The 27,059-nt window shown below is 60.6% G+C and overlaps 1 protein-coding gene across 1 annotated transcript in view; it reads left to right on the forward strand.

Annotated features, from left to right (window-relative positions):
• ANKRD33B (ankyrin repeat domain 33B) overlaps nt 1–26,458 on the forward strand; it is a 56,151-nt gene extending 29,693 nt beyond the window's left edge. The window contains exons 2-4 of the mRNA XM_055135028.1: nt 5,431–5,560; nt 18,202–18,342; nt 24,861–26,458. Of these exons, the coding sequence (XP_054991003.1) occupies nt 5,431–5,560; nt 18,202–18,342; nt 24,861–25,687 (1,098 nt within the window). The 3' untranslated portion in view covers nt 25,688–26,458. The remainder of the gene's footprint in view (nt 1–5,430; nt 5,561–18,201; nt 18,343–24,860) is intronic.
• The last annotated feature ends 601 nt before the right edge of the window (nt 26,459–27,059 follow it).

Below are 27,059 nucleotides of genomic sequence, written 5' to 3' on the forward strand. Positions count from 1 at the left end.
CCCATCCCTTTGACCTGCTTATACATCTCATGACAGGATGACATGCTGGTTCTGAGGCCTGCAGCGTAGCACACGGGCTTTGGACACAGCCAACCTCATCCCCAGCACCCCCTCGGGTCCCCAAATGTGCCAGGAGGGACCCCCGACTCCAGAGCCAGGAGTAAGTAAGCCCTGAGCACCGCTGGGCGCAACCCCCGAACAAAGACAAAGCAAAACAAGATGGGAATATTGGTGCTGCACTGAGTCCCCCGGGAACCCTGGGGAAGGGGGTTTGCTCTCGAGGGTTTGTTGAAGGCAGGAAGATCTCAACTCGCTTTCCCCCTGGCTCCAGCTTCCCTGCTGTGTCGGACAGCTGGGGCCTTGTGTTGAGCCCCTAGAATTTCTAGCTGACCTCCAAAGGGGAGCCCCCCTCCCTCGGGCACCCGACTTGTCTCCTAATGATATTACGTTAATGCCTTGCGTCTAAGTCCGTGCTCAGGGCGCCAGGTGCAGGGCAGCTTAAGGCCCGGCGGGTGGCCGGGCACTGGCCAGGGGCTAAGCGCGATGACCGAGTGTCTTGAGGACGCGGCTGGGGTCCAGGGTTACAGCTCTTCAGCCTGCCGGGCGGTGGAGACATTGCAGCGGAAACAGAATTCTCCGGCCCAGTGGGTCCCTGAGGAGCTGGGCGGCGGGGGGGGGGTGTCGAAGTATCAACTCCCCTACAGTGAGTCAGACCCCCGGCCACACCCCCTGGCTGACCTGCGGGATGACCGACACGCTGTGTGCGTGGGCCACTTTCGGTGCCACCCCACGGGAAGGCAGCGAGGGGAGCGTGCGGGAGGCAGGAGCGGAGAAGCTGCACTAGCAAGGCCGGGCGGTGTTGGTGGCGGAGTTTATGGGGAGACCCGGGTGTGTGCAGACAGTCTGACTGTGTTACTCCGCCGTGTGGTTCCCAGCGGGTTGGCCAGGTGAAAATGCCAGACTCAGAGAACGAAGTGTCGAAGGCAGGGATGGAGGGGGCAGGGGCGGCACGAATGTCCGTTTGTGTGGGTGGCCTCTGTTTCGTGTCCTACATTATCCGTTTGGTTTGTTCGGGGGTCACACCGTGGTGCTCAGGGAGCACTCCTGGTAGTTTTTAGTAGACCATATTCGTGCCAGGGGTCAAGTCAGGGCCGGCCGTGCACAAGGCAGACGCCTAACCACCCGGGGTAGCTCTCTACACCCAGTCACGTCTGTGAATTGTTTTTTTTTTCTTTTTGAGTCTGGACTGGAGGCATAGCACAGCGGGTAGGGCATTTGCCTTACACACGGCTGACTCAGGTTCGATTCCTCCGTCCCTCTCGGAGAGCCCGGCAAGCTACTGAGAGTATCCCGCCCACACGGCAGAGCCTGGCAAGCTCCCTGGGGTGTATTGGATATGCCAAAACCAGTAACAAGTCTCACAATGGAGATGTTTCTGGTGCCCACTCGAGCAAAATCGATGAAGAATGGGACGACAGTGCTACAGTGCTTCTTTTCGAGTCACACCCAACAATGCACAGGGGTTACTCCTGGCTCTGCTCTCAGGAATTACTCCTGGCAGTGCTCACGGGACCATGGGATGCTGGGAATCGAACCCGGGTTGGCGGCGTGCAAGGCAAACGCCCTCCCCGCTGTGCTATGGCTCCAGCCCCATAGTCGCATCTTTGAAACAGTGTTTCTATTTGGGGACTGGAGAGACAGTGCAGCAGGCAGACGGCCCTGCATGCGTGCATGCGTGCGGCCAGCCCAGGTTTGACCTCTGGCACCTCACGTGCTCCCTTGAGCCCTGCCCTGGGCGATGCTCAGGGGCTGCTCCCTGCTGTGCTCGGGAGACCCCACGCCACTGGGGCTCGAACTCGGCGCTCCTGAGTGCAAAGCCCATGCTCTGGCCGGATGGACCATCTCCACAGCCCCCAGGACCACTGCGTTCTCCCCTTTAGCTCTTCCGCCCTCACCCCTGCACGTGCAGCCTGTTATATCAGGGCCCCGGTGGTGGCGTGCAGCAGGGGGTCTGGCCTGAGGTGGCCACGGGGGCTCTGTTACCTTCAGTGGGCGGCAGAGGAGGGAGGGAGCTGGTGGACGGCAGCCAGGCGTCCCCTTGAGAACACCCAGCTGTTGGTGCCCTCGGGCACGGTTTCCCTGAGCGCAGGGCCCTCCCGGGAAGGTGGGACCATCCAGAGAGCAAGTTTGCAGCCTGTGTTCAAACGTTAAGGGCTGCCCAAACGTTGCTTGCCTTTAATCCGGAAATACCACTTCTAAGGGAGGGAAGGACACACACACACACACACACACACACATACACGTGCACTCGCATTCATAACTTACAGGCATGGACAGAGTCTTTTTTGGCCTGTAGGTTTTACTCACAACAGGAGGAACAGGAGTGGTTGTCAGTCCCCAGCAGAAAGACTCCCAGACAAAGGGGGTTCTGGGGACTGGAGCCATAGCACAGCGGGGAGGGTGTTTGCCCTGCATGTGGCCAACCCAGGTTCGATTCTCAGCATCCCATAGGGTCCCTCGAGCAGCGCCAGGGGTAATTCCTGAGTGCATGAGTCAGGAGTAACCCCTGTGCATTGCTGGGTGTGACCCAAAAAGGAAAGAAAGAAAGAAAGAAAGAAAGAAAGAAAGAAAGAAAGAAAGAAAGAAAGAAAGAAAGAAAGAAAGAAAGAAAGAAAGAAAGAAAGAGAGAGAGAGAGAAAGAAAGAGAAAGAAAGAAAGAAAGAAAGAGAAAGAGAGAAAGAGAGAGAGAAAGAGAGAGAGAGAAAGAAAGAGAAAGAAAGAAAGAAAGAAAGAAAGAAAGAAAGAAAGAAGGAAAGAAAGAAGGGAAGGAAGGAAGAAGGGAAGGAAGAAGGGAAGGAAGGAAGGAAGAGTTCTGGCCTTCTGTGGACTAGGATATGCCATGATAGTGGAAATTTTGTTAGAGAAGTATGTTTATTGATGTAAAAAGCTATATGTTCCTGACCCAAATAGATAGCAGGTAATCCTATTTTGGTGTAAAGAGAATTGTTTGTGTGTTGGGCACTTGTTTTTTGGGGTGCTGGGCATTCCCAGCAGTGCTCAGGAGTCACTCCTGGCTCTGAGCTAAGGAATTACTCCTGGAGATGCTCTGGGGACTGTATGGGATGCCAGGGTCTGAACCCGGGGCTGCTGTGTGCAAGGCCAGTGCCCTGCCCGCTGGACTCTCCTCCCGTCCCACATGTTGGTGGGGCTGAGCCCCCCGCGCCCTCCCTTTACTCTGCTGATATAATCCAGGACATTTGTAGAATTCTGATGCTACCTCTCACTCCTGCAGGGAATGAGGTTTTTGTTTAAGGCTTTCTTCAAAACACCACAATTCTGGCTGGACTGGAAATTTCCCCCTCTCTAGTCATGGCTTTTTTTTTTTTTTCTGTATTAAAAATGAACTCGCAGTTACATAAAGAAGGAAGTGTCAAAAAAGAAAAAAAAAAAAGGAAGCGTCTCCGTGGTGTTTAACTGGCCTTCCCTGCAAGTCGGGAAATTGTCGATAATTTGAGAACTGCGGCAGGTGCTACCGGAGCTCAGCGGGTGGAACCCCGCATCTTCCGGCCTGTGGGTGCTGGCGAGCGCGCTGGACCCCATCCCGGAGAGCCCAGAGAGCCCGCAGGCCTGGCTGCTGCGCTCAGAGGGGAGCGTGAGAGACGCCCCCGTGGCACACCCAGCGCCTGTCTCAGCGCCGCCCAGGGGACACTGCAGGTGGCCTTGACGTGCGTCCCGGCGGTGGGAGCGGATGTCGCTGCGGGGGACGCCCAGCGGCCCAGGTGTTCTCCCGAGCTCCCGCAGTTTGAGTATTTGTGAGTTACCCTTGGGCCAGGCCTGCCGGGAGCCTCGTGTGTCACTAACGGGCTCCTCATGCCCTCCCTGGCCCTGGGGACGCTGCTTAGGGTGCCACAGGCCCCGAGGGAGCCCCTCCGCCACATGGCGGGTGTCAGCCAGCTAGCGTCGCCGGCCTTTATCCTGCGATCCAGCTCCTGGGCGGGGCGGAGCCTTCGTGTATCCGATCTGTGTATTTGAGAAGGTGGGTTTTTCCTTCCGGTGCGACCCGGCGTCTTAGCTGAGGCCGTCTGCAGGACACGCTGCCCAGAAGGCTGGCCAGCTGAAGCGACTTTGGTTCTGGGGCACCGGGTGCCGACGCGGCCGGCTTCTCGCTGTGCTCCCACTGGCGGAAGGAGGGACCCCCTAGGGGTCTCTCTTCGGGGGTTGTGTGGGGCTTCACAGCCCATGCCCAGGGATTATTCCTGCCTGCACAGGAGCCACAGTGCAGGGCCCGGTTCAAACTGGGCTCAGCCCCTGCAAGTCTGCCGTCCTGGGTTCTCATCCATGGGGCCACCGATCCCGTTCCTGAGGACCCCACACTCTTTTATTTATTTTTTTTTAAATTCCAGCTGGAGCAGTGAGACCCACCTAGGCAGGCTCTTTGAGCCCCTTTTATTTTATTTTTTTTTAAATTTTATTATTATTATTTTTTAACAGCGGGTAGGGCATTTGCCTTGCATGTGGCTGACCCAGGTTCGATTCCTCCGTCCCTCTCGGAGAACCCGGCAAGCTACCGAGAGTATCCCGCCCACACGGCAGAGCCTGGCAAGCTCCCTGTGGCATATTCGATATGCAAAAAACAGTAACAACAAGTCTCACCATGGAGACGTTACTGGTGCCCGCCGGAGCAATGAGGTACAGTTACAGACTTGCAAAGTTTCATGCTTACATTTCAGTTATACAATGATGCAGCCCACCCCGCCTCTGCGGCAGGGCATACCCTTTTGCTCTCTCTCTCCTTTTGGGTGTTGTGGTTTGAGTAGAGGTACTAAGTGGCCGTCCTGTTCGGTCTCTAGTCAGCTTTCAGCCCACAGCTCCCGTCCCGAGCAGGCCCTCCAAGCACCCTTTCCTTGGTGGTCCTGTCTCTATCTCAGCTGCCATTTCCCCCAGCATGTGAGGTGGCTTCCAAGCCGTGGAGCAGCCCTCCTGAGGACCCCACGCTCTTGACCCCATCCCTTTACAAACGCACTTCCTCTGCGTACCTCAGGTGGGCGATGGGGTTTCACCCAGCGAGTGTGGGTCGGGCACGGGGACACGGGTGTCCCCCCCACCCCGGCACAGCTGGGGGCGCCCGGGGATGGCCACTCAGAGCTCCTGCGACTTCGACCTCTGCAGGGACAGAAGGCGACACAGCCTGTTCAGTGTGAGTGTCTGTATGTGAGTGTAAGTGTGTGAGTGTGTGTGTGTATGTGAGTGTAAGTGTGTGTATGTGAGTGTGTGTATGTGAATGTGAGTGAGTCCTGAGCACTGAGGCGGGAGCGAGCCCTGAGCATCACCGGCTGAGGCTCCAGCCCCAGAAACGAATGTCTCTAAAAGGGCGCTGAGAACCGGGACCCGGGGCCGCCCGCCTCTCATCAGCGCCCCCTTCCTTTGCAGACCGGCCTCATCGTCGCCTGCTCCCACGGCTTCGTGGACGCGGTGGTGGCCCTGGCAGAGTGCCCCCACATCGACGTTAACTGGCAGGACAGCGAGGGCAACACGGCACTGATCACGGCGGCGCAGGCTGGTAAGACCCGCCCCGGGGAGTGAGTTTGAGAGGCGCGTGGGCACGTGCGCGCACGGTCTCCTCGTGCCTGTGGGGGCCCCGCGTGTCCCCCTCGTGCAGACTGAGATGGAGACTCGCCAACTCTGGATTGGGCACTTCTGGAAGAGTGTTACCTGAGCTCACAGCGGGTGTTGGGGGGCTGGGGAGGAAGGGTACTGGTTTGCCCCTGGAGGTGACAGCAGCCCCTGCAGGTCAGGAAGGCGGGGCCGGCCAGGGCTGGAGCACAGGCTCCCTCTGCACGAGGTGCCACCTGGTCCCCGAGCACTGCCTCCTGGGAGCTGTGCCTCCAAACTGGAAAAAATAAATAAAAAGAAAGCTGGGGGCTGCGGGTGGGGCCAGGGCTGGCCCCGCTTCCCCGGGAGGTGTCTGGGGTTGGTTAGTTTGCTCAAATGTTTCTACGACAGTTACAGTGCTCCGGTGTCTGGCACCCCGCCACCAAGGAGCCCGCCCCTCCTGCCCTGTCCCTGTCCCCTCCCGTCCCACCTTCCTCCCTGCCACCCACATGTGGTGCCTGTCTTCCCTCCCTGAGCACTGCCGTGGGATCCAGACCCTTCACGCGTGTTCCCGTTACTCCCAGTCAAGGTCTTTGCTCCCCTCCATCTCCGCCCCCCCTGCCTGGCGCCATCCGGTCTGTGTTCCGGTACCCGAGGCGTGTGGCCAGCTGATCTCTCTGTTCCGCGGACGAGTGTGGTCAGCCTCCTGTGCTGACCTTCCCACCTCTGGCTCATTCTGATCGCGCGATGCCCCCGGATCCCAGTTCTACAGACTGGGTTTAGTCTCCACATCCAGGGTGATCTTTGGACCCGGGGGGGCACGCGGGAAGCACGGCCAGTCCTTGCACAGCTGCTCTCCCGGGAAGCCTGCGGGGGGCCAGGCTTGGAACTGGCCCTTTCCAGCATTCCAGGAGCACGGCCGTGTGGTCACTCAGCCAAGAGGAGGCCCTGGCCGAGCTAGGGAAAGACGCTGTTTGTTCATCAGGGGCCCGCAGGCGCACCCGCTGCTGTGGGGAGGTTGTTGATACATAGTCTCGGGATGGGGGCTGGACAGGACGCCCCAAGCCTCAGTGGGTAGGGCTACACTGCACGGGGATAGGACAGCAGTGTGGGCGGGGCTACACGCTGCACGGGGATTGGACAGCAGTGTGGGCAGGGCTACACTGCAGGGGGATTAGACAGCAATGTGGGCGGGGCTGCACACTGCACAGGGATAGGACAGCAGTGTGGGCGGGGCTACACGCTGCACGGGGATAGGACAAAAGTGTGGGCGGGGTTTCACGCTGCAGGGCATTGGACAGCAGTGTGGGCTGGGCTACACACTGCATGGGGATAGGACACCAGTGTTGGCGGGGCTACGAGCTGCACGGGGATTGGACAGCAGCATGGGCGGGGCTACACGTTGCACAGGGCTGGCCACCAGTGTGGGCAGGCCTACACGCTGTACGGGGATTGGATATCCGTGTGGGCGGGGCTACACGCTGCACGGGGATTGGATATCCGTGTGGGCGGGATACACGCTGCATGGGGATTGGACAGCAGTGTAGGCGGGGCTGTACTGCAACGGGGGTAGCGGTGTGGACAGCCTACACTGCACAGGGATTGAACAGCAGTGTGAGCGGGGCCGCACTGCACGGGGGTTAGGCCACGGGCAAGGCAAGTGCCCTAACTCACTGTCCTGTCTCTCAGGCCTGCGGCCAGAGCCTCAGGAAACAGTTCACCCAGCGGTGATTTCTGTTCCCTGGCTGGGGTGCTGTTGTCTGTGCCCCGTGAACTGCACGCTCACCTACACCCTCAGCCCTGACCGCGGGCACCCTGGCTCCCGGAAGAACTGGGTACAAACCTTGGGGTAGCAAGCAGCTGGTGTCTGGGTGTGTGCCAGGCCTGAGCAGATGTGCTCAGAAGGGAAAACTGAGGACTGGATGGGGCGATTGTTGGCAGCGGCTGAGTCAGGGTGGAGCGCCCCTGGGTCGGAGTTAGGGTGTCTGGGGACCCTTTACCCCTTCTGTCCTGCTCCAACCTGACCCACTCCAGGACATCGGGACCTCCGGTGGGTGGGAAGCAGGGCCGAGGAGGGGTGGCAAGGCAGCAGTGAGGGATCTGGGAGGGTGGGAAGGCAGAGGAGGTGCCTTAGGCTCAGCCTGCTCGGGAGCCCCCGCTCGGAGTTCCCCCGCGTGCTGGGCGTGTTCCAGCCCACTCCCCGGGTGCTGCTCCCCGCCCCTGCTCCCCGCTGCAGCCTGTGATCTGGGCTCACCCTGGGGCTTCGCGAACGGGGGACACACCCTCGCTTCAGTCAGAGGCTCGTGGGAAGCTGCCGATTCAGGTCTGGTCCTGTGCAGCGCCTCCCTGCATGACAGGGAAGCTTCTGGAAGGAGAATGCCGGCCCCCTCGGAGTCTGAGTGGTCCGAAGCTATTGGAAACTGCTGCGGGTTTCGGTTCCTGCTTGTCCGAGGCGCTGGGCAGGTGGGGACATGGGGTGGGCTGGGGGGGCAGTCCTGGGCGTCAGACTCGCGTCTGCCAGCAGTCCGGGAGTGAGGAGCAGCCTGGTGTTCTCAAACAGGGCGTCACCCACGGAGTGTTCTCAAACAGGGTGTCATCTGTAGGGTAGCATTGGTTCGTCCTTTCTGCCTTGCACAGGGAGCTTAGGTTTATTGGGTTACTCTTGTCACAGTGCTCCCAGTCCTCTGTGTTTATCTGTAACCTCTTTCTTTTTGCTCTGCTTCCCCAACCGGTCAAGCACCTTTATCTCCGTATCAGACTCTGTTAACTTGTAAACATTGCTTTTCTCTTCTCCTTATGTCCTTCGCATCGTTAATTCAGAGCAATGTCCTTTTTGTATGGACACAGTACGAGATGCATTAAGTTTGTCGGGTGGCTCTCCTGGGGGCATCTCCCTATAGATCTCAGACTACAGTGTTTAGACCAGATTAATCTTTCCTAACCCTAGCAGGGTCCTAATCCACTCATTACTTTTTGGATCATGACAGAATTTGTCCATAACCATCCTCTTAACTTATAGTTAAGTATTATGGCACTTGACCTGGCTCATTTCGATGCCAGGGTAGCTCACAGCTTGCCCTGGGTCCATCCAGCCCCTCATCGGGACCCTGCTTTGAGGGTGCTAGGAACTAAGGGCAACTGAGGCTTTAGTTGAGAGAACAGATGCCCAGGAGTGATTATTGTTCTGAGTCAATTAACTCCCAAGTTATGAAAGCATAGAATTAACGGTCTTCCTGTGTCCATACAAAAAGGACATTGCTCTGAACTAACGATGCAAAGGACGTAAGGAGAAGAGAAAAGCAGTATTTACAAGTTAACAGAGACTGATATGGAGATAAAGGTGATTGACCAGTTGGGGAAGCAAAGCACCAAGAAAGAGGTTACAGATACACACAGAGGAATAGGAGCACTGTGATGGGAGTAACCCAATAAACCAAAGCTCCCAGTGACAAGGCAGGAAGGACAGACCGATGTTCTCCTACAGTCACCTGCTCTCCTGCTGGGTGCGGGCTGGGACTCCCTCTGCGGCTTGTCCTTGGAGAGCGGGCAGCGCTGACCCTGAATGGTCCCCAGGGCCCTGGACGCTGGCAGCTGACGCCACCCCCCACCTCCGCTGGTAAAATGGGCTTGAGGTGAGCCTGCAGAATGCTGCCGCGCCCGGGATGGGCCTAGTGCTCCTATCCTCGGCAAAGCTGCTTGGGTCCTGCATCTTCCCTGCAGCCTGGAAACGTCCTTCCTTGCATTCATTCATGTCATGGGCTGGGGGGGGGTGGCGGGGGGGCTGAGCTGGCACCAGCTTGGCGGTGATTCAAGTCAGGGGACGCGGGGCAGGGGGCGGGGGCCCTGGGCACATGGGGGACGGGGCTGCCCCCCTCCGTCCTTGTGGGAGGGTCTGCTTTGTTTCCCCGCCTCCTTTTGCTCTCTGCCCGGCAGGCAGCCTGATTAACACCTGACTGCACCGTGCTTTGGGGTTTCTGAAATGTTTCTCCTTCGCTTGGTTTTGCCGCTTTCGTTATTAAGGACCTGGGAGTCTCTGGCCCTTGTCATTTTGGTGTTGTGGTGACTGTTTTGTGAGCTCATGTTTCACAGCTTTGCTGCTTGGCCCAAGCCGAACCACCCGCTGTACAAATAACTCAGACCTGCCCTCAGCCTCCTCCATCAGACACCTGCCCCCAGCCTCCTCCATCAGACACCTGCCCCCAGCCTCCTCCATCAGACACCTGCCCCCAGCCTCCTCCATCAGACACCTGTCCCCAGCCTCTTCCATCAGACACCTGCTCCCAGCCTCCTCCATCAGACAGCTATCCCCAGCCTCCTCCATCAGACACCTGTCCCCAGCCTCCTCCATCAGACACCTGTCCCCAGCCTCCTCCATCAGATACCTGTCTCCAGCCTCCTCCCTCAGACACCTGCCTCCAGCCTCCTCCACACGCCATCTTCCTCCTGCTCACTTCTCTGCATTTCTTCCTCCTGGATGAGCCGGGTTCTCTCCTGCATCTATGGTGGGATTCAGCCTTTCCAAAGCCAACAGTTCCCTCTACTGGGTTTGTTTGGAAAATGAGGACCTGGTGTCAGCCCAGCTAAGGCTTTAGACTCAAAGACTGTATGGTTTACATTTACTTTATTTTTCAAAAAGTCTGTTTTTTAGAGTAGAGCTTGTCACCTTTCCATGGCAAGAGGCATACGTGAAGATTTGAACCCACAACTGGCACTCAGTCCAATGCTGAATCCGTCTTTTCTTTTTTTAAAAATAATCACTGTATCACTGTCATCCCATTGTTCTTCGATTTACATGAGTGGGCACCAGTAACATCTCTATTACACTCAGCCCTGAGATTTTAGCAGCCTCTCCTTACTCGTCTTTCCCAACGATTGGAGGCTCTTTCAGGGTCAGGAGAATGAGACCTATCATTACTGTTTTTGGCATGTCGAATACACCACAGGTAGCTTGCCAGGCTCTGCCGTGCAGGCGGGATACTCTCGGTAGCTTGCCGGGCTCTCCGAGAGGGATGTATATATCATAAATGGTATGTATAAAACAATCAGTAATTTTTTAAAAAGTTTTATTAAAATTTTTTTTAATCACAAGATCGTGATTTACCAAGTTGTTCCTACCACAGTCGCTTTAGGCACTCAGTGTCCCAACACCACCCCACCCCCAGTGTCCCCTTCCCTCCAACCATGCCCCCGCCCCCACCCGGCAGCCTGCCCCCTTGACGGCACACTGAATCTACTCCACATTGCTGCTACGACGCAGAGGCAGCTGGAGTTCCCGCAGCTCAGGCCGACGGTGCTGATGTGTGAGCACTGTCCTGTCATTGTCTGAGCGTCTGCTGTGTCGGGCGGTGCTGCTGGGCCTCCTGTGTGTCGATCAGGCTCCTGGGGTCGGTCCTGCCTGCAGCTTCCCTGCCGCACTCCTGCTGTCCTGCTGGCTGGCCGCACTAGGACACCTCGGGCCGTTGTGGCCCGGTGGGCCAGGGGCTGTGGGCCTGGGGCACTGTGGGGGCTTGGGCCAGGGGCTGTGGGCCTGGGGCACTGTGGGGGCTTGGGCCAGGGGCTGTGGGCCTGGGGCACTGTGGGGGCTTGGAGCCTGACGAGGTTCAGTAGCGGAGCTGCAGCTCCTGGGCCAGGGGGTGCTGGTGAGGCTGCGGGCGGCGGGGTCTTCAGGCGGAAAGGGGACCTGCCCGTCCCTATCCCGAGAAGGCCCCGGGGTTCTCAGCCCGGCCAGCCCACCTGGGAAGATTCTGAGGTGTCCCTGACTCGGAGACTCGGTGCTGGCCTGTTTCTCTGCTGGCAGACAGAGGTTGGACAAAGGCTGCGGGTCTCAGGGGGGAGGGGATTTGGCCCACCCAGATGCTTGGCCTGTGGGCTGGTTCCCGCCTGGGCAGTTGAGCTGCTGATCGTTCTGTCGGGATTAGATGTGTCTCTGGGCTGGCTCTCTATTGGAGGCTGTTGGCTTTGGCTCTCCCCAGTAGCTAATTGTGACCAGTGAATGAATGAGTTCGAGTCCCCCAATAGTTAATTGTGACGAGTGAATGAATGAGTTCAGGTCCCCCCAGTAGTTAATTGTGATGAGTGAATGAATGAGTTTGGGTCCCTCAGTAGCTAATTGTGATGAGTGAATGAATGAGTTCGGGTCTCCCAGTAGCTAATTGTAACGAGTGAATGAATTAGTTCGGGTCCCCAGGTAGCTAATTGTGATGAGTGAATGAATGAGTTCGGGTCTCCCAGTAGCTAATTGTGACAAGTGAATGAATGAGTTCAGGTCTCCCAGTAGCTAATTGTGATGAGTGAATGAATGAGTTTGGGTCTCCCAGTAGCTAATTGTAACGAATGAATGAATGAGTTCGGGTCTCCCAGTCTAATTGTGACCAGTGAATGAATGAGTTCCAGTCTCCCCAGTAGCTAATTGTAACGAATGAATGAATGAGTTCGAGTCTCCCCAGTAGCTAATTGTAACGAGTGAATGAATGGGTTCGGGTCTCCCAGTAGCTAATTGTGACGAGTGAATGAATGAGTTAGAGTCTCCCCAGTAGCTAATTGTGACGAGTGAATGAATGAGTTCGAGTCTCCCCAGTAGCTAATTGTGACGAGTGAATGAATGAGTTCTTGGGATTGACCTGTCCTGGCATGTCCAACCACTGTTGCTTTCAGAAACAAGTTTGGGTACCTTGACTGCACAAGCGTTGCAGAAGAGTGTTTGGGGCTGGAGCGTGGCATGGCAGGGAGGGCGTACCCGCCTTGCACGTGGCCAACCCAAGTTTGGTTCCAGGTTCCCCAGACGGTCCCCCAGGCAGCGAGGCATGACCAGGGTGAGCACAGCCCAGTGTGCCCCCCCAACCAAACCCGCCTACCCCCCTAAAAAAAGAACAAGAAAAAAACGTTTTCATGAATGAATTGATTTTTTTTCTTTTGGGGCCAGAGTGCTAATCCAGCGGGTAGGGTGTGGGGTGCACGCCGCGCAGGTGGCCGGCCAGGTTTGATCCCCAGCACCCCAGATGGCCCCCTGAGCTTGCCAGGAGTGACCCCTGGGTGCAGAGCCAGGAGTGAGCACTGAGCAGAGCCAGGTGTGGCCCCACAGGAAGCAAAACACATTTTTCTTTTGAGTCTGAGGTTGTGGGGGTCGCCTGGCGGCTGAGAGGGTCTTTCGGAGGGAGGGGTGGGGATTCCTCATCCTTCCCCCGGCCGGGCTGCACGGAGGGGCCGGCTCATGAGGGGGCTGGCAGCCAGGTGTGTCCCTCCACAGCCCCCCCCACCCCCCGTGGAACTTGCACATCGTGGCTTAGGAGCCGTTGGGGGTCATGACCAGGGGAGAGCTTGCACTGAACAGTCTGGCCCCTCAAGCAACTGGGTGCAAAGGAGAAGCAGAAGATGCTAGAATATGAGCATGTGCAAAGGCCCCTGGGCAGGAGAGCGGGGCCCAGGGCGCGTTACCCGGGGCGTTGAGGGGTGTTCGCGCTCCTGGCTCATGGCAGCGTTATCCCAAGAGCCTAGACGTGGCAATCCCCGTGGCTCAGGCACCAGCGGCCCGTGTGAGGAGTGTGGGGTCTGTCCGTGGGGGTTCCTGCCCCGCTGTGGGAAACAGTGAAGTCGCCCGTGGGGACAACACGGAGAGGACCGAGGTGGCGACTGTGCTCAGTGAGGCCAGCAGGAAGTGAAACCGCGGGTTTCACCCATGCGGAACATGAGCAACAACATGAGCCAGTGGCCCAAGACACCATCCCGCCACCCCCCCCCCCCGACCGTGGAAACCACGGGGGTCTCGCAGGGCCCTGGGCCTCGGTGGAGAGTGTGTCACCAGAAGGCCTGGGGCAGCGTGACGGTCGGCTGTGCCGGTCCCTTGAGAGCTGCGGGGATGTGCTGATGAAGCTGACGAGGCTTACACCCCGGGATATGGTCCCCTGAGCACCGCCGGGGGTAATTCCTGAGTGCAGAGCCAGGAGGAACCCCTGTGCACTGCCAGGTGTGACCCAAAAAGCCAAAAAGAAAGTTTCTTGGTCGGGCAGCAGCCGGCGCTCCGGACCTGCCGGTCATCAGAAGGACACTGCGGCCAGGGGATGGCCGACGGGCTCTGGGAAAGGGGCGCCTGCTTCCTTCCTTCCTTCCTTCCTTCCTTCCTTCCTTCCTTCCTTCCTTCCTTCTTTCTTTCTTTCTTTCTTTCTTTCTTTCTTTCTTTCTTTCTTTCTTTCTTTCTTTCTTTCTTTCTCTCTTTCTTTCTTTCTTCTCTATTTCCTTCTTTCTTCCTCCTTCCTTCCTTCCTTCCTTCCTTCCTTCCTTCCTCCTTCCTTCCTTCCTTCCTCCTTCCTTCCTTCCTTCCTTTCTCCCTCCCTCCCTTCCTTCCTCCCTCCCTCCCTCCCTTCTTCCTTCCTTTCTTTCTTTCTTTCTTCCTTATTTCTTCTCTATTTCCTCCCTCCCTCCCTCCCTCCCTTCCTCCCTCCCTCCCTCCTTTCTTTCTTTCTTTCTTTCTTTCTTTCTTTCTTTCTTTCTTTCTTTCTTTCTTTCTTTCTTTCTTTCTTTCTTTCTTTCTTTCTTTCTTTCTTTCTTTCCTTCTTTTCTATCCCACACCCAGCGATACACAGGGGTTCTTCCTGCCTTTGCACTCAGGAATCACTCCTAGCGGCGCTCAGGGGACCGTGTGGGATGCCGGGCATCGAGCCCGGGTCAGCCACATGCAAGGCAAAAGTCCTCCCCGCAGTCCTATTGCTCCAGCCCCAAGAGGCCACTCTCTCAAGCGCGGGTGGGCACTGGAGCAAGCCCTTGGCCCCCCTGTGGCCTGGCCCTGTCTCTGCAGACCCAGGGTCTGGGGGGGGGCTCTGGCCGGTCCTCACCTTCCCCCGCAGGCTGAACCTGGCACGGACCAGCCCAGCCTGGATGGTTTTTAATTTCTCCTTCCCTGGGGCCGACTCAGGGGCTCTCACACGGCCCCCCGGTGACCCCTCGGGCGTCCCAGACCAGGGCCCGACCAGGCCGACTGCGGCAGGAAATGGCGGGAGTCCCGTGTGCGGGCAGTGAGGGGCGGCGAGCTGGGCCGAGGGCGAGGGGCATCAGGGAAGCGGGCAGCAGGGCCACGTCTCCCCGCAGACAGGCCCCCAGGACCCAGCCGGGCCAGGGAGCGGGAGGCGGGAACCTGGGACGGCCACGGCCGAGAAGCCCAGCTGGTAGCTCGGGCCGGGCCACTGGGCAGGAGAGCTCGGCTCAGGTGCTGGCGACCTCCCGCCTTCCCGGGCCCAGGGGGTAGAAGAGGCCTGGGGCGGCTCAGACTCCTCAGGGGGCCCAGGGCCCGGCGGCCGGCTCGTGTGGAGCTGCTTGTGCTCAGCTACCTTTGGCTCTTTGACAGGGTGGCCCAGTGGGTGGCGCTCTGCTCTCTTGGGGCAACTGGGCAGGGTGGCCCAGTGGGTGGGGCTCTGCTCTCAAGGGAAGGTAGGCAGGGTGGCCCAGTGGGTGGGGCTCTGCTCTCCCGGGGAGCTGGGCAGGGAGCCATCTCGCAGGCCCTGGCTTTTGCCCGGAGGGCCTGACCCTCCTCTAAGCCTGACGCCCTCACAGGGCTATCGGCAGGCGACTCTGTCACCACCCCGGGTGCCCGGGGCTTACTCCTGGCTCTGCATGCAGGGATCGGCCGGGCAGGTTTGGGGCTGGAGCCTCCAGCCCGGAGGGGCGTCGGGCGGGTGGGCAGCAGCCAGGGTTCGTGCGGCCCGAGTGTGGCTGAGCAGTGGCCCACCGGTGCCTGTCCGTGCCGGGTGTGTGGCAGGGCTGCGGAGAGACGCCTGCCGGCCCTGCCCCCGGCTCCCCCTGCTGACGCAGAGTCTCTGCGCTCCCTCCTGGTCCTGAGCCTGGCGCTGCCCTGCCTGAGCACTGTGTCGCGGGTCTAGGAGAACTTCACTTTTACGGGACGTTCATTCTTTTTGGGTCACACCCGGCGATGCTCAGGGGTTATTCCTGGCTCTGCACTCAGGAGTGACTCCTGGTGCTCAGGGGACCATATGGGATGCTGGGAATCGAACCCGGGTTGGCCGTGTGCAAGGCAAACACCCTCCCCGCTGTGCTCTCGCTCCAGCCCCAGGACGTTCATTCTTTCCCTGTTGGGTTTTTAGGTCACCCTGGCGTGCCTTAGGGGATACTCCTGGCTCTGTGCTCAGGGGTCCCTCCCGGAGGTGCATCTCAGGGAAGCATGGGGTTGCCGGGGCTTGAACCCGGGACTCCACATGCAGAGCATGGCCAGCCCCTTGGGCCGTCTCTCTGGCCTCCTGCACCAGAGCAGCAGCGTCCGAGGAAGGGGAGACTGGAGAGAGAAACTGGGGGGTGGGCAGGGAGGTGGGAGGGTGAGATCTTAGGGTCCTCCCAGAAAGAGAATGTTTTGGAGAGATGGAAGAGCCTCGCTCTCAGCTGACCCCCGTTTAGTGCGGCCTGAGCCCGATGAGTGGGGGGGGAGAGGGAGGGAGAGAGGGAGAGAGAGGGAGAGAGAGATGGAGAGAGGGAGAGAGAGGAGGGAGAGAGAGAAGGAGAAAAAGACGGAGAGAGAGAGGGGGAGAGAGAGGGAGAGAAAGAGGGAGAAAGAGGGAGACAGGGGGAGAGGGAGAGAAGGAGAGAAAGACAGAGAGAGGGAGAGAGACAGAGAGGGGCAGAGGGAGAGAAAGGGAGAGAAAGAGGGAGACAGGGAGGAGAGAGAGGGAGAGAGGGGGGAGAGAGAGAGGGAGAGAGGGAGAGGGAGTGAGGGGAAGAGAGGGAGGGAGAGGGAGAGGGGGAGAAACAGAGGGGGAGAGAGAGAGGGAGAAAGAGGGAGAGAGAAAAGGAGAGAGAAAGGGAGAGGGGAGAGAGGAGGGGAGAGAGGGAGAGAGAGAGAGAGAGAGAGGGGGAGGGGGAGAGGGAGAGAGAGAGGGGGAGAGAGGGAGGGAGAGGGAGGGAGGGGGAGGGAGGGGGAGAGGAGAGGTAGAGAGGGGGAGAGAGGGGGGAGAGGAAGTGAGGGGAAGAGAGGGAGGGAGAGGGGGAGAGGGGGGAGAGGGAGGGAGGGGGAGAGGGGGAGAGAGCGGGGAGAGAGGGAGAGGGGAGTCCAGAGTTGGCCACTTGCCTTACGCCAGCCGCAGTTCAAACCCCTGCGCTACCCGGCCCCCAGCCCTCTGGGCGTCTCTCTGGGGCGTTGCTCCGAGGGAGGGAACAGAGGACTGGGAGGAAGGCCCGGCCTGGTGCTCATACACGCAGCATCCCGGGTGTCAGCCCCAGACCGCCTCACCCCTGGGCACTGCCGGGAGTGATTTTGAGCACCGCCAGCGGCCAACCCCAAAGCCAGACGACGAAGCCCGAGCCCTTGAGCCAGTGGACACGAGTCTCTGGCTCGTGCCGCCCGGAGCCGCCCTTGCCCGTGTCCGGCGGGCCGGGCCATCAGCGCTGAAGGTGCTCCTGCCCCGACAGCCGAGTGCTCCCTCATGTCCCCCTGGCTCGAGCCCGGCCCCGCTCTTCCCGGGGTGAGGAGCTGAGCCCCCTGCGTGCGGGCTGCCCCGGGAGCTTCCCTCGCCCCTGCAGGGGCCTCAAGTGGCCCCGACCACCTTCCTCTGGCCCCGGAGGCCACGTGGCGCAGGGCGCGGGGGTGGGTGGGTGGTCTGGGGCGGGGAGGGGGCGGCGGGGCAGCGCTCAGGGCCAGGCCGGGCCCCTGGCACGCGGGATGCCCGGGCCAGCCCTCAGAGCCAGGGCAGCAGTGGGGGGGCGGGGAAGCAGGTGTTTCCCCTCCCCCCCTCAGGGGCAGGGCTGCAGCGAGGGGAGTCCTGGGGCGAGGGGGAGGATCGCGTGTGTGTGTGTGGGGGGTTTCCCTGGGGCTTTCTGCCCCTCCGTGCAGAGAATGACTTCAGCGCAGGGAAGTCCCGGGCCGTGAAAGCCCCGGCGGGCCGGGAAGCCCGGGAGCACTGTCCCGTGAGAACCCGCCGGGCCCGGCCCGCAGCCCAGAAGCCCGCCGGGAGAGCGCGGACCCCGCAGCGGGGCCGGAAACGGGGCCCGGGGGACCCGGGGGGCTCACGCCTGGCCGGCCAGGCCCTGCCCGCCCGCTGCTCTGCGGGGGAGGGGGGCTTTGGCCTGACTCTGCCCTGCGGCCTGTGACCCAGATGCGGCCACGCGCTCCTGGGACGGGGGCGGCCCCCGCGGATGCGCCTCCCTGGCCGGCGGGGTCTCTGCGGGTGCGGGGCGGGGCAGGAGCGGGCACACGCCCCCCGCTGGGCTCCCCCTCCGGCCCTCAGGTCCTCCCCCACGCAGTCGCCCTGTGGCTCTGCCCGGAACCCGGGACCCTCACCCGTGGGCCCCACTCACTGGGCCCTGGGCGGGGCGCGTGTGTGAGTGTGTGTGAGCGTGTGTGTGCATTGTGTGTGTGCGCGCGCGTGTGAGTGTGTGTGCGCGTGTGGGAGTGTGTGTGTGAGTGTGTGGGAGTGTGTGAGTGTGACTGTGTGTGTGTGTGTGTGTGCGCGTGTGGGAGTGTGTGTGCGCGTGTGGGAGTGTGTGTGTGTGTGTGAGTGTGAGTGTGTGTGTGTGAGTGTGTTTGTGAGTGTGTGTGTGTGTCTGTATGTGGCGGGGACGGCCAGGACCCGGGACGCCCTCTGTCCCCGCGCCCCTGACTGTCTCTCTCGGCAGGGCACGCCACGGTCACCAGCTACCTGCTCAACTACTTCCCCGGCCTGGACCTGGAGCGCAGGAACGTGCTGGGCTTCTCGGCCCTGATGAAGGCCGCCATGCACGGGCGCACCGAGTGTGTGCGCGCGCTCATGCTGGCAGGTATGCCCCCCGCCCCCCATCCCCCCCACCCCCACCCCCACCCCACGGCCCCCTGGCCCGGCAGGAGCAGGAGTGCGGGAGCCCCGGGCAGAGCTCGCCGGCCCTTCGCCCCCTGACCCCCCTCCGGCAGTGCTCGCTGTCCCCCGTCCCCGGTCCCGGGCACGACCCCCCCCCTGCTGAGGTTGCGGCTGTAGCCCCCGGACAATGTCCCCGAGGGCCCGACTGCAGCCTCAGGCCTGGGCCCACAGTGCGTGAGGAGCCCGTGTCCAGGGCGCTGGCCTCCCCTCCCGGGGGTCCGCATGGGGGCACTCCACGGGCGTGCAGGCCCCTCCAGGCCACGCTGTCCCCTGAGCACTGTCGCCTGAGCTCCTGGAGCACAGAGAAATGGCAGCCGTGACCCGGGGCCCCTCAGCGGCCGCTGGGGGCTTCGCTGCGGGACTCAGCCTGCGTCTGCTCCGCCCCACCGCTCTCCCCGGCCTCCTCTTCTACTGCGTGTGTGTTGTGTGTGCTGTATGTGTGTTGGTGTCACATGTATGTGTTGTGTGTTATTTGTGTTGTGTGTTACATGTGTTACATTGTGTGTTAGTGTTATGTATGTTATGTGTGTCGTGTTATGTGTGCTATATGTGTGTTAGTGCTATGTGTGTGTGTTGTGTGTTAGTGTTATATGTGTATGTTAGTGTTATGTGTGTTGTGTTGTGTGTTATGTGTTATGTGTGTTGTGTATGTTGTGAGTTATATGTATGCTGTGTTATGTGTGTGTGTTGTGCGTGTTCTGTGTGTTATGTTTGTGTGTTTTGTGTTATGTGTATGTTGTGTGTGTTATGTGTATGTTGTGTGTTATGTGTATGTGTTGTATATTATGTGTGTGCTGTGTGTCATATGTGTGTTGTGTTATGTGTGTTGTGTGTCATGTGTGTTGTGCTGTGTGTGTTGTGTGTGTGTTGTATACACTGTGTACTATGTGTGTGCTGTGTCTTGTGTGTGTGTTGGGTCTCTGTGGGGTTGGGAGCATGTGAGTGGTGCTCAGGGGCTGCTCCTGGCCCAGTGCTCAGGGCTTGTCCCTGTGGTCCTTGGGGACCAGAGGTTTCAGGGGTCGAATTGGGCCCCTTCCCCAACCGCCCCAGCCCTGAGCCCCCCCAGCCATGGGCCCCCCAGCCCTGAGCCCCCCCAGCCCTGAGTCCCCCAGCCCTGAGCCTCCCCGGCCCTGAGCCCCGCAGCCCTGAGCCCCCCCAGCCCTGAGCCCCCCAGCCCTGAGACCCCCCAGCCTTGAGCCCCCCAGCCCTGAGTCTCCCCCCCGGCCCTGAGCCCCCTCAGCCCTGAGCCCCCCCGGCCCTGAGCACCCCCAGCCCTGAGTCCCCTCAGCCCTGGGCCCCCCAGCCCTGAGCCCCCCAGCCCTGAGCCCCCTCGGCCCTGAGCCCCCAGCCCTGAGTCCCCCCAGCCCTGAGTCCCCCCAGCCCTGAGCCCCCAGCCCTGAGCCCCCCAGCCCTGAGCCCCCAGCCCTGAGCCCCCCAGCCGTCTGTTTGAAAAGAACCAGGAGAATCCCACTCTCGGCCTCCCGGCGGGGGCTTGGGAAATGACGGAGCGACCTGGCAAACGGGCACGGGTGTTTCAAACCTTGTGCTTTTAACTGAATCCCCGTGAGGTACGGCTACGGACTTTCATGGCCGAGTTTCAGTCCACAGTGACGGACACGCACCCCTCCACCAGCGCACATCTTCTGCCACCAAGAGCCCCGGCGGCGTCCCACCCCCACGTCCCCCGCCCACCCCGCCTCTGCGGCAGGCACCTTCCTCCTTCCCGCCCTGCTTTGGGGCGGTTTGGCAAATCTTACTTCTACTGAGGTATATCAGTACTGGGCTTTGGGGCCAGGGCGAGGGCCTTTCTTGTCCTGGCTTGACCCTTGGCATGCACACACATGCACACGTGCGCGCGCGCGCGCGCGCGTGCGCACGCACACACACACACACACACACACACACACTCCCTTTAAAAATACTACGACAAAAGAAAGCGTTTAAAGATTTTAGATTCCAAGTGTTCCTTTTCTTTCCTTAAAAATCTCTTTTGTCCACACCCAGTGGCCGTGCTCGGGGCTGACTCCCGGCCCGCTGTGCTCAGAGAGCACTCCTGGCCGTGCTTGGGGACCTTATGTGGTGCCAGGGATCAAACCCCGCTTAGTTACATGCAAGGCAAGCGCCCTGATCCCTGTACTCTCTCTCTATCCCACGTTTCTTTGGGGAATTCACGTGCTATTTATTTTCACTTTGCTTTGGGTTCACACCTGGCAGTGCTCAGGGGTTATTCTTGGTTCAGTGCTCTGGGGCTGCTCTCCTCTCGGTGTTCGGGGATTACTCCTCATTCAGTGCTCGTGGGCTACTCTCCCTTCAGTGCTCAGAAGGGGATCCTGCTGGTGCTCAGGGGTCATGTGGTGCTAGGAATTGAACCCAGACCTTACGTGTGTGCAAGGCCGCCACCAAGGGGTCACCTTCCGTCCCCCGAGAGTTTCTCTCAGAGGACCTTTCCCACGGCGGATGTTTCTGTGCAGCTGAAGAAAAACCACTGATGACACGGGTGACCGTCGCAGGCACAATTTCAGCGCTAAAGGCACCCCCACTAGTGCGTGCTTAAGGGCACGGCTCTGGCCGCCTCAGACCACAGCGCCCGCTGCCCGAGATGAGTTTCTGAGTCGCCGTGTCCGTCTGTCCTGTAGGCCTGACAAACGCTCGAGCTGGACGCCTCCAGGTGGGCGTTACCCTGGTCTGGTCAGGGAGTGAAAGGACAGGAGGATGGTCGGAACTCTGGATTTATATGGAAAAACAAAACAAACAACCCAACCCATTTCCAAAAAGTCCAAGTATTGACTTTCTGAATTGGCTTCGCGAGAAGGACACGGGCTCTGCCGACCAGTCGCGCGGGGGCCGTGGAACCCGGTGATTCGGAGGGATGTGAGAGGGCGGAGGTGGCAGAGAGATCTCTGCTGCGTGGACGCGAGTCCCGCGGTGTCCTGGACGGGCTGGGAGGGAGGGAGCTCGGCCAAGGCCTGGGGCGCGGTGGCCGTTGCTCCTCTCACCAGCTGTGCCCGGGAAGCCCCGCAGCAGACACGTCTCTCTGTTCCCAGGAAGAACACAAGTTCCCCTTAACTGAGCAGGTGCCGAGCTGTGACGGTTTCAAGTTCTTGGGCAGAGAAAGCGCTTTTACACCAGGCCCCGCGGTCACCAGAACAGAGCCGCGGGGCCACACGGCGAGGCCTTGAGACCAAGCCAGGGCGTGCGCTTGGTTTTCTAGAAGTCACCCCGGGAGTCCCGAGTGGAGAGAGGGACGCAGGAAGAGGGGGGAGCTGGTAGCCGCCCTCTGAGCTGGCGTCCCTGCTGGGCAGCTGCCGTTAGCCCTGGCTGGACTCTCTGAAAGATGCTCAGTGACCCCAGGATCGGGAAGGGACAGGAAGGACCACGCGTCTGTGTTTTCCAGGAGCCAGAGCTCAGACTGGCAGTTCCTGGTACACAGACCAGGGGGAAACCCAGCGATGCCCCCGCTGGAACCCAGCGAGGCCTGCTTAAGGGGCGGGGAGGAGGAAGTGAGTCGAGGAGAGCAGCTGGTCCGTGTGAGCGAGCTGAAATGGTTCGTGGGTCGCTGATAACTGAGGCTCCGGGTCCATCGAGGGCACGGCCTGTGCCCGCCGCTGGCCAAAACCCATCACCCGCAGGCATCTCCGGCAACTGTTGGCTTGGCACAGCGGGTGACCCCGTCTCTTCACTGAGCCCCGTGTGACTTCACAGACCGCTCAGTGCCTCCTGGGAAATCACGCCCCTGCCAAGACCTGTCTGGGGGTGCTTGGAGTCTGCCCCAGACCAACTTTCCGCCCTGAATGGAGGAGAGGATTTGGGTTTGGTTTGGGGGCCACCCCTCAGTAACGCCGTGTTTGCTCATTTGGGGCTCTGGGCCCGTGCTTGCTGCCAGTCGCGGCCCTGAGGTGCCAGGAATCAAAACTGGCGCATCTGCATGCAGAGCATGTGCACAGGCCCCGGGGTCATGAAGCAATGGCTTTTTAAAAAGTCATTTATTCGGCTTTGTGGGGCCATACTTGGTGATGCTCAGGGCTCACTCCTGGCTCTGCACTCAGGAATGACTCCTGGCGGTGCTCGGGGGACCCTATGGGATGCCGGGGATCGAACCCGGGTCGGCTGCATGCAAGGCAAGTGCCGCTCCAGCCCCAGGCCCTGGAGTAGAGGATGTTTGTGTAGCAGTGTCGGCCTCGAGGAGGGGGCGGTGGACCCCCGGGCAGGTGCTCAGCTCTGTGTGCTTGGGCGCGCGGAGCCCCGGGCTGGCAGCCGGGAGGAAGAGCCGGGGCTGCCCAGAGCTGGTCTCCAGCAGCTTCTGCGTGTCCCCCGCAAGGCGCATGTGTCACGTGTTGGTCCTCGGGACTTGCCTTCCTTCCGTGACCTCGAGTGACTGTGAGCACCCGTGGCGCCAGGGTGGCCCTTGTGTTTGTGTTTTCTCCGGGACACCAGCGCCCCAGACGCCGGCCTGGCTCTGGCCTTCCCATTAGCATGTGAAGAATGTCTCTTCCGGGCCACGTTCATTAAGGTTTTCATTTTGCAGTTGGTTCCTTCTTAAGTGACATGCAATTAATTAAGGTTTAATGTGTCATCTATTTTTCGCCGCGACACTTTTACTGCCTCCTTTTCATTTCAGTCAGTTTATAAATTGTGCTCGAGCTAATGAGTTCTATCCCGATTTCCAGGTCCACATAATTACCACGCCTCTCGTACGACTTTTCTTTAAGGTGCCACAAAATTCAGAGCGTGAGTGGGTGAACTCAGGTGTTGGGGGGGTGGTCTTCCTGGCTGGGGGGGGCATTGGGGCACAGGGGGTTCATTGACCTTCTGTTCTCCTGGGCCGGGTTCCTGGGGCTGTGCGGGCACAGTGCTGCCAACCCAGGCCTCGGGGGACGCCCACACCAGGTAATTGCCCTAGAAATACGACAAATGGGACTTGAACCCCTGAATAATTTCCTACTGTCTGCGCAGTTGAAATGGGGCCAGGGTGAACTGAACTGGCCCCTCCTTAGACTCCGGAGCCCACGGCGACCAGGCGTCGTCAAGCTGAGTTGAGCTTCAGCACGATCGGAGGAGGAGGGGGTGCGGGTGGTTTAGCGAGGAAACGCCTCGTGTCTGGGAGCCCCCGAGGATGGGGGATCGGGGCCCCTCTAGAATTACAGCCCGTTGGAGAGCCGGGTGAGAGGTCTTTGGAAGCAGCTGGAGCGGGGGCTGGGAGGTGCCAGCCTGTGGCCTGTAGGGCAGGCGCGTGCCAGTGTACCAAGGCCCCGGGGCCCCAGGGCCGAGTGCCTTCTCCGGGAAGCCGCAGATTTGCTCTTCAGGATTTCCGCTGAGCACTGAAGTGATGGTACAATGGGGAGGGCTCTACACCACAGCATGTGGCTGACCTGGGTTCGATCCTCGGCATCCCCATATGGTCCCCGGAGCACCACTAGATGTGATCCTTGAGCGCAGAGCCAGGAATAACCCCCGAGCATCTCGGAGTATAACCCCAAAAACCAAAAGCGTGTTTGGCTGAATTGGGTCCACCCAATTGGGTTTCCACGAGTCCTTCCTCACTGCGGGCCAGCTGTGCTGTCACGGCATCTCGGGGGACACTGAGACCCGGGTTTGTCCGGGTGCTTGAGATCGGGCCAGGCAGGGCAGTGGTTCGGTTTGACCCTCACCACCGTGTAAGGTCCCACTCAGGATCGATCCCGAGTGAGCCCTGAGCGTGGCCGGGTGTGGGCGCAGAAGCACCGAGAAGCCCCCGCTGCTTTGGGATCCTGGGACAGGAGAGGGGAGCCTTACAGGGGCACATCAAGGTGGGCCGGGCGCTGCTCACTGCCCCGGCGGCCAGCCTTGCCAGCACGGCATCACCCTCTGCACAGAACCAGCCTCCTGGAGAGGCCCCTGAGCACTGCTTGGGAGACATCTCCCCTCCCCCAATAACAAGGAGTGAGAAAGCACCGCAAGGAACGCTCTCATCCTGCACACAGCCCGCCCGCCCATTCCTGCCACCCCACACGGGTCCCTGAGTGCAGCCCCAGGGAGCCGCCCCGGGCTCGGCTGGGAATGACCCGACTCTTCCCATCCCCTAAGTACCAACCTTGGAATTGTAAGTCGAGGTAGCAGAGAGGTTGTTTCTCGGATGTGACATTCATATCATCCCTTTGGTTCTGGTATGGGGGGGGGGGCGGATTTTTGCTTCTGCCTCAGTCACTGCCTTCAGCTTTCACTTTGGGGGCGGGGTGCACACCCAGCAGTGCTCAGGGCTTACTCCCGGCTGGCTCTGTGTCTGGGATCGCCCCTGGCAGGGTCCGGAGGGCCATAGGGGAGGCAGGGGGTTGAACCAGGGTGCCCACGCGCAAGGCCAGCGCCCTCCCCACTGTACCCCCCCTGCCTTCGTTATTCTGCCCGCCAGCCGGAAAGTTCCTGGCGTGTCCACCCGCCCATGGCTGTTTGCGTTGCTTTTCACAGGGGCAGACGTGCACGCGAGGGACCCCCGGCGCGGGATGTCGCCCGCGGAGTGGGCCGCCTACACGGGGCGCCTGGAGGCGGTGCGGCTCATCCAGAGGCTGCTGGAGCGGCCGTGCCCGGAGCAGTTTGGGGACAAGTACAAGCCGGAGCTGCCCCAGGGCCTGCAGGGGGCCGCCAAGCCGGCCGCCAGCTCCAAGAACTGCCTGCAGAAGTTCACCCGCTTCCTGCGGGGCGCGCTCGGCCCCCGCGCGCGCGACCCGCAGGACGGCGGGGTCCTGGACCACATGGTCAGGATGACCACCAGCCACTTCAGCCCCGCGGTGGCGGTGGCCTGCCAGACCGTGTGCCCCGAGAGCCCGCCGCGCGTGGGGAAGCGACGCCTGGCGGTGCAGGAGATCGTGCAGGCGCGCGCTCGCAGGGACGCGCGGGCCCCGGAGGAGGAACCGGGCCAGGGGCGGGGCCCGGAGCCGCCGCCGCCGCCGCCGCCGGCCCAGACCTCGGGGGTCTGCGGGGAGGGGAGCCCCCCGCGGCCGCCCGGCGCCCCGCGGAAGGCCAGCCTGCTGGCCCTGCACCGGCTGCGGAGGGGCAGCGTGCGGCCCGGCGTGGTCATCCCCCGCGTGCGCGTGAGCAAGGCGCCCGCGCCCACCTTCCAGCCCGAGCGGCCGCCGGCCAAGGGCAGCACCAAGGACAGCGGCCACCTGCAGCTGCCCAAGTGGCGCTACAAGGAGGCCAAGGAGGAGAAGAGGAAGGCGGAGGAGGCCGAGAGGCAGCGGGCTGCCCAGGCGCAGAAGGAAAGGCGGGCGCCGCCCTGGAGGAAAAGGACGTGAGGGGGGCGCGGGCCCCGCGGGTCGAGCCCGCCTCAGCCCCTTCCGCTGCACGTCCCCAAACTTCCCGTGGGGATCCCTGGAAACGGGGCCCTGCGGGTTCAGGCGACACCCGATGGGGGTGGAATTGGGCGCGTCCGGCAGTGGAGACGCCCGACCCACCGTCTGCCTAAATGTCGACCTTTCAAACCTCACTCGAGAAAGTTCGGAGACCAATTCATCCAAGGGCATTTTCTGTGTAATTTTGTATGCTGAATTTTTCAGCCCCCAATTTTCAGGGTTTTACTAAGGACGGGACAGTTTGTAGTGAAGACGGTTTGATACCGTTGCCCGGAGACCCCTTTGTTGAAAAGAAGGTTCCAGCAATCTCTCCCTGTGTTTTCTCTCCAGGGTGAGGGCGTGTTCCGACGCCCCTTCCTCTTTGCCCTTCCCCTGCCCCGCGGGGTGCTGCATGCTGTCCCGGAAGCCAGGCTAGGAGGCTTTTCTGGGGGGAGGCGAGCAGCCCCCAAGAGATCAGGCAGAGCCCCCCGCCCCCGTCCATGCCTCCCCCCGCCTGACGTTGCAGGCGCCTCGTCCTCAAGAGTCAGAAGCACCACGGGGAGCCTGTCGTCGGCATATAAATCAGCACATAGATAGGCATGCATCCTTTGCTAGAAACCAGCTCCAAGCAAGGGCATCCACAGCACACAGTCTCCACGCGTTCGCCAAGATCAGCGAACAGAAGCGATCCTAACACGAGGAAAGCGAGAATAAATTATTATCAGAGATGTAGAATGGTCATGTGTTTGTTGGTCAGTTGCGCCCAGGTGTCCTTCAAAAGGAAGAGGCGAAGAAGAAGAAGAAGAAGGAGATCAGGGGCCGCAGTGATGGTGCAGCGGGCAGGGCGTTTGCCTTGCACCCGGCCTCTCCGGGTTCGATTCCCGACATCCCATATGGCCCCCCAGGCATTGCTAGGAGTGATTCCTGGGCACAGAGCCAGGCGTAACCCCTGAGCATTGCTGGGTGTGGCCAGAACAGACACACAAAACCCCAACATCGACCTGATCAGAGCTCAGAGTCGTGTATGCTGCCCGGGGCGGAGTTGTTTCTCGGGACAGGAGTGGAACCGGAGGCTGTCGGGGGCCACGGGATGGTCATGCTGGCCTCCTCCAGGCTCCGTTCCCCAGAGGTCCTGCTGTGGGGTGAATTCCCTGCCCGCAGAGCCGCTGTGGGGTCTGCCCTGTGCTCCCCTCTGCAGTGCTCTGTGTGCTGGTGTCCACGGCCCAGAGAAGACTGCGTGTGGTGTCTGTGGCCCTCTGGGGTGTAGAGGTCACCCAGCACTGCTGACCGCACCTGAGCCCAATGCCCGCCCGCTCGGAAGCCGTGGCTGTCGGTC

Source organism: Sorex araneus, chromosome 1 (genome assembly GCF_027595985.1).
Source record: "Sorex araneus isolate mSorAra2 chromosome 1, mSorAra2.pri, whole genome shotgun sequence".
Lineage (NCBI taxonomy): Eukaryota > Metazoa > Chordata > Mammalia > Eulipotyphla > Soricidae > Sorex > Sorex araneus.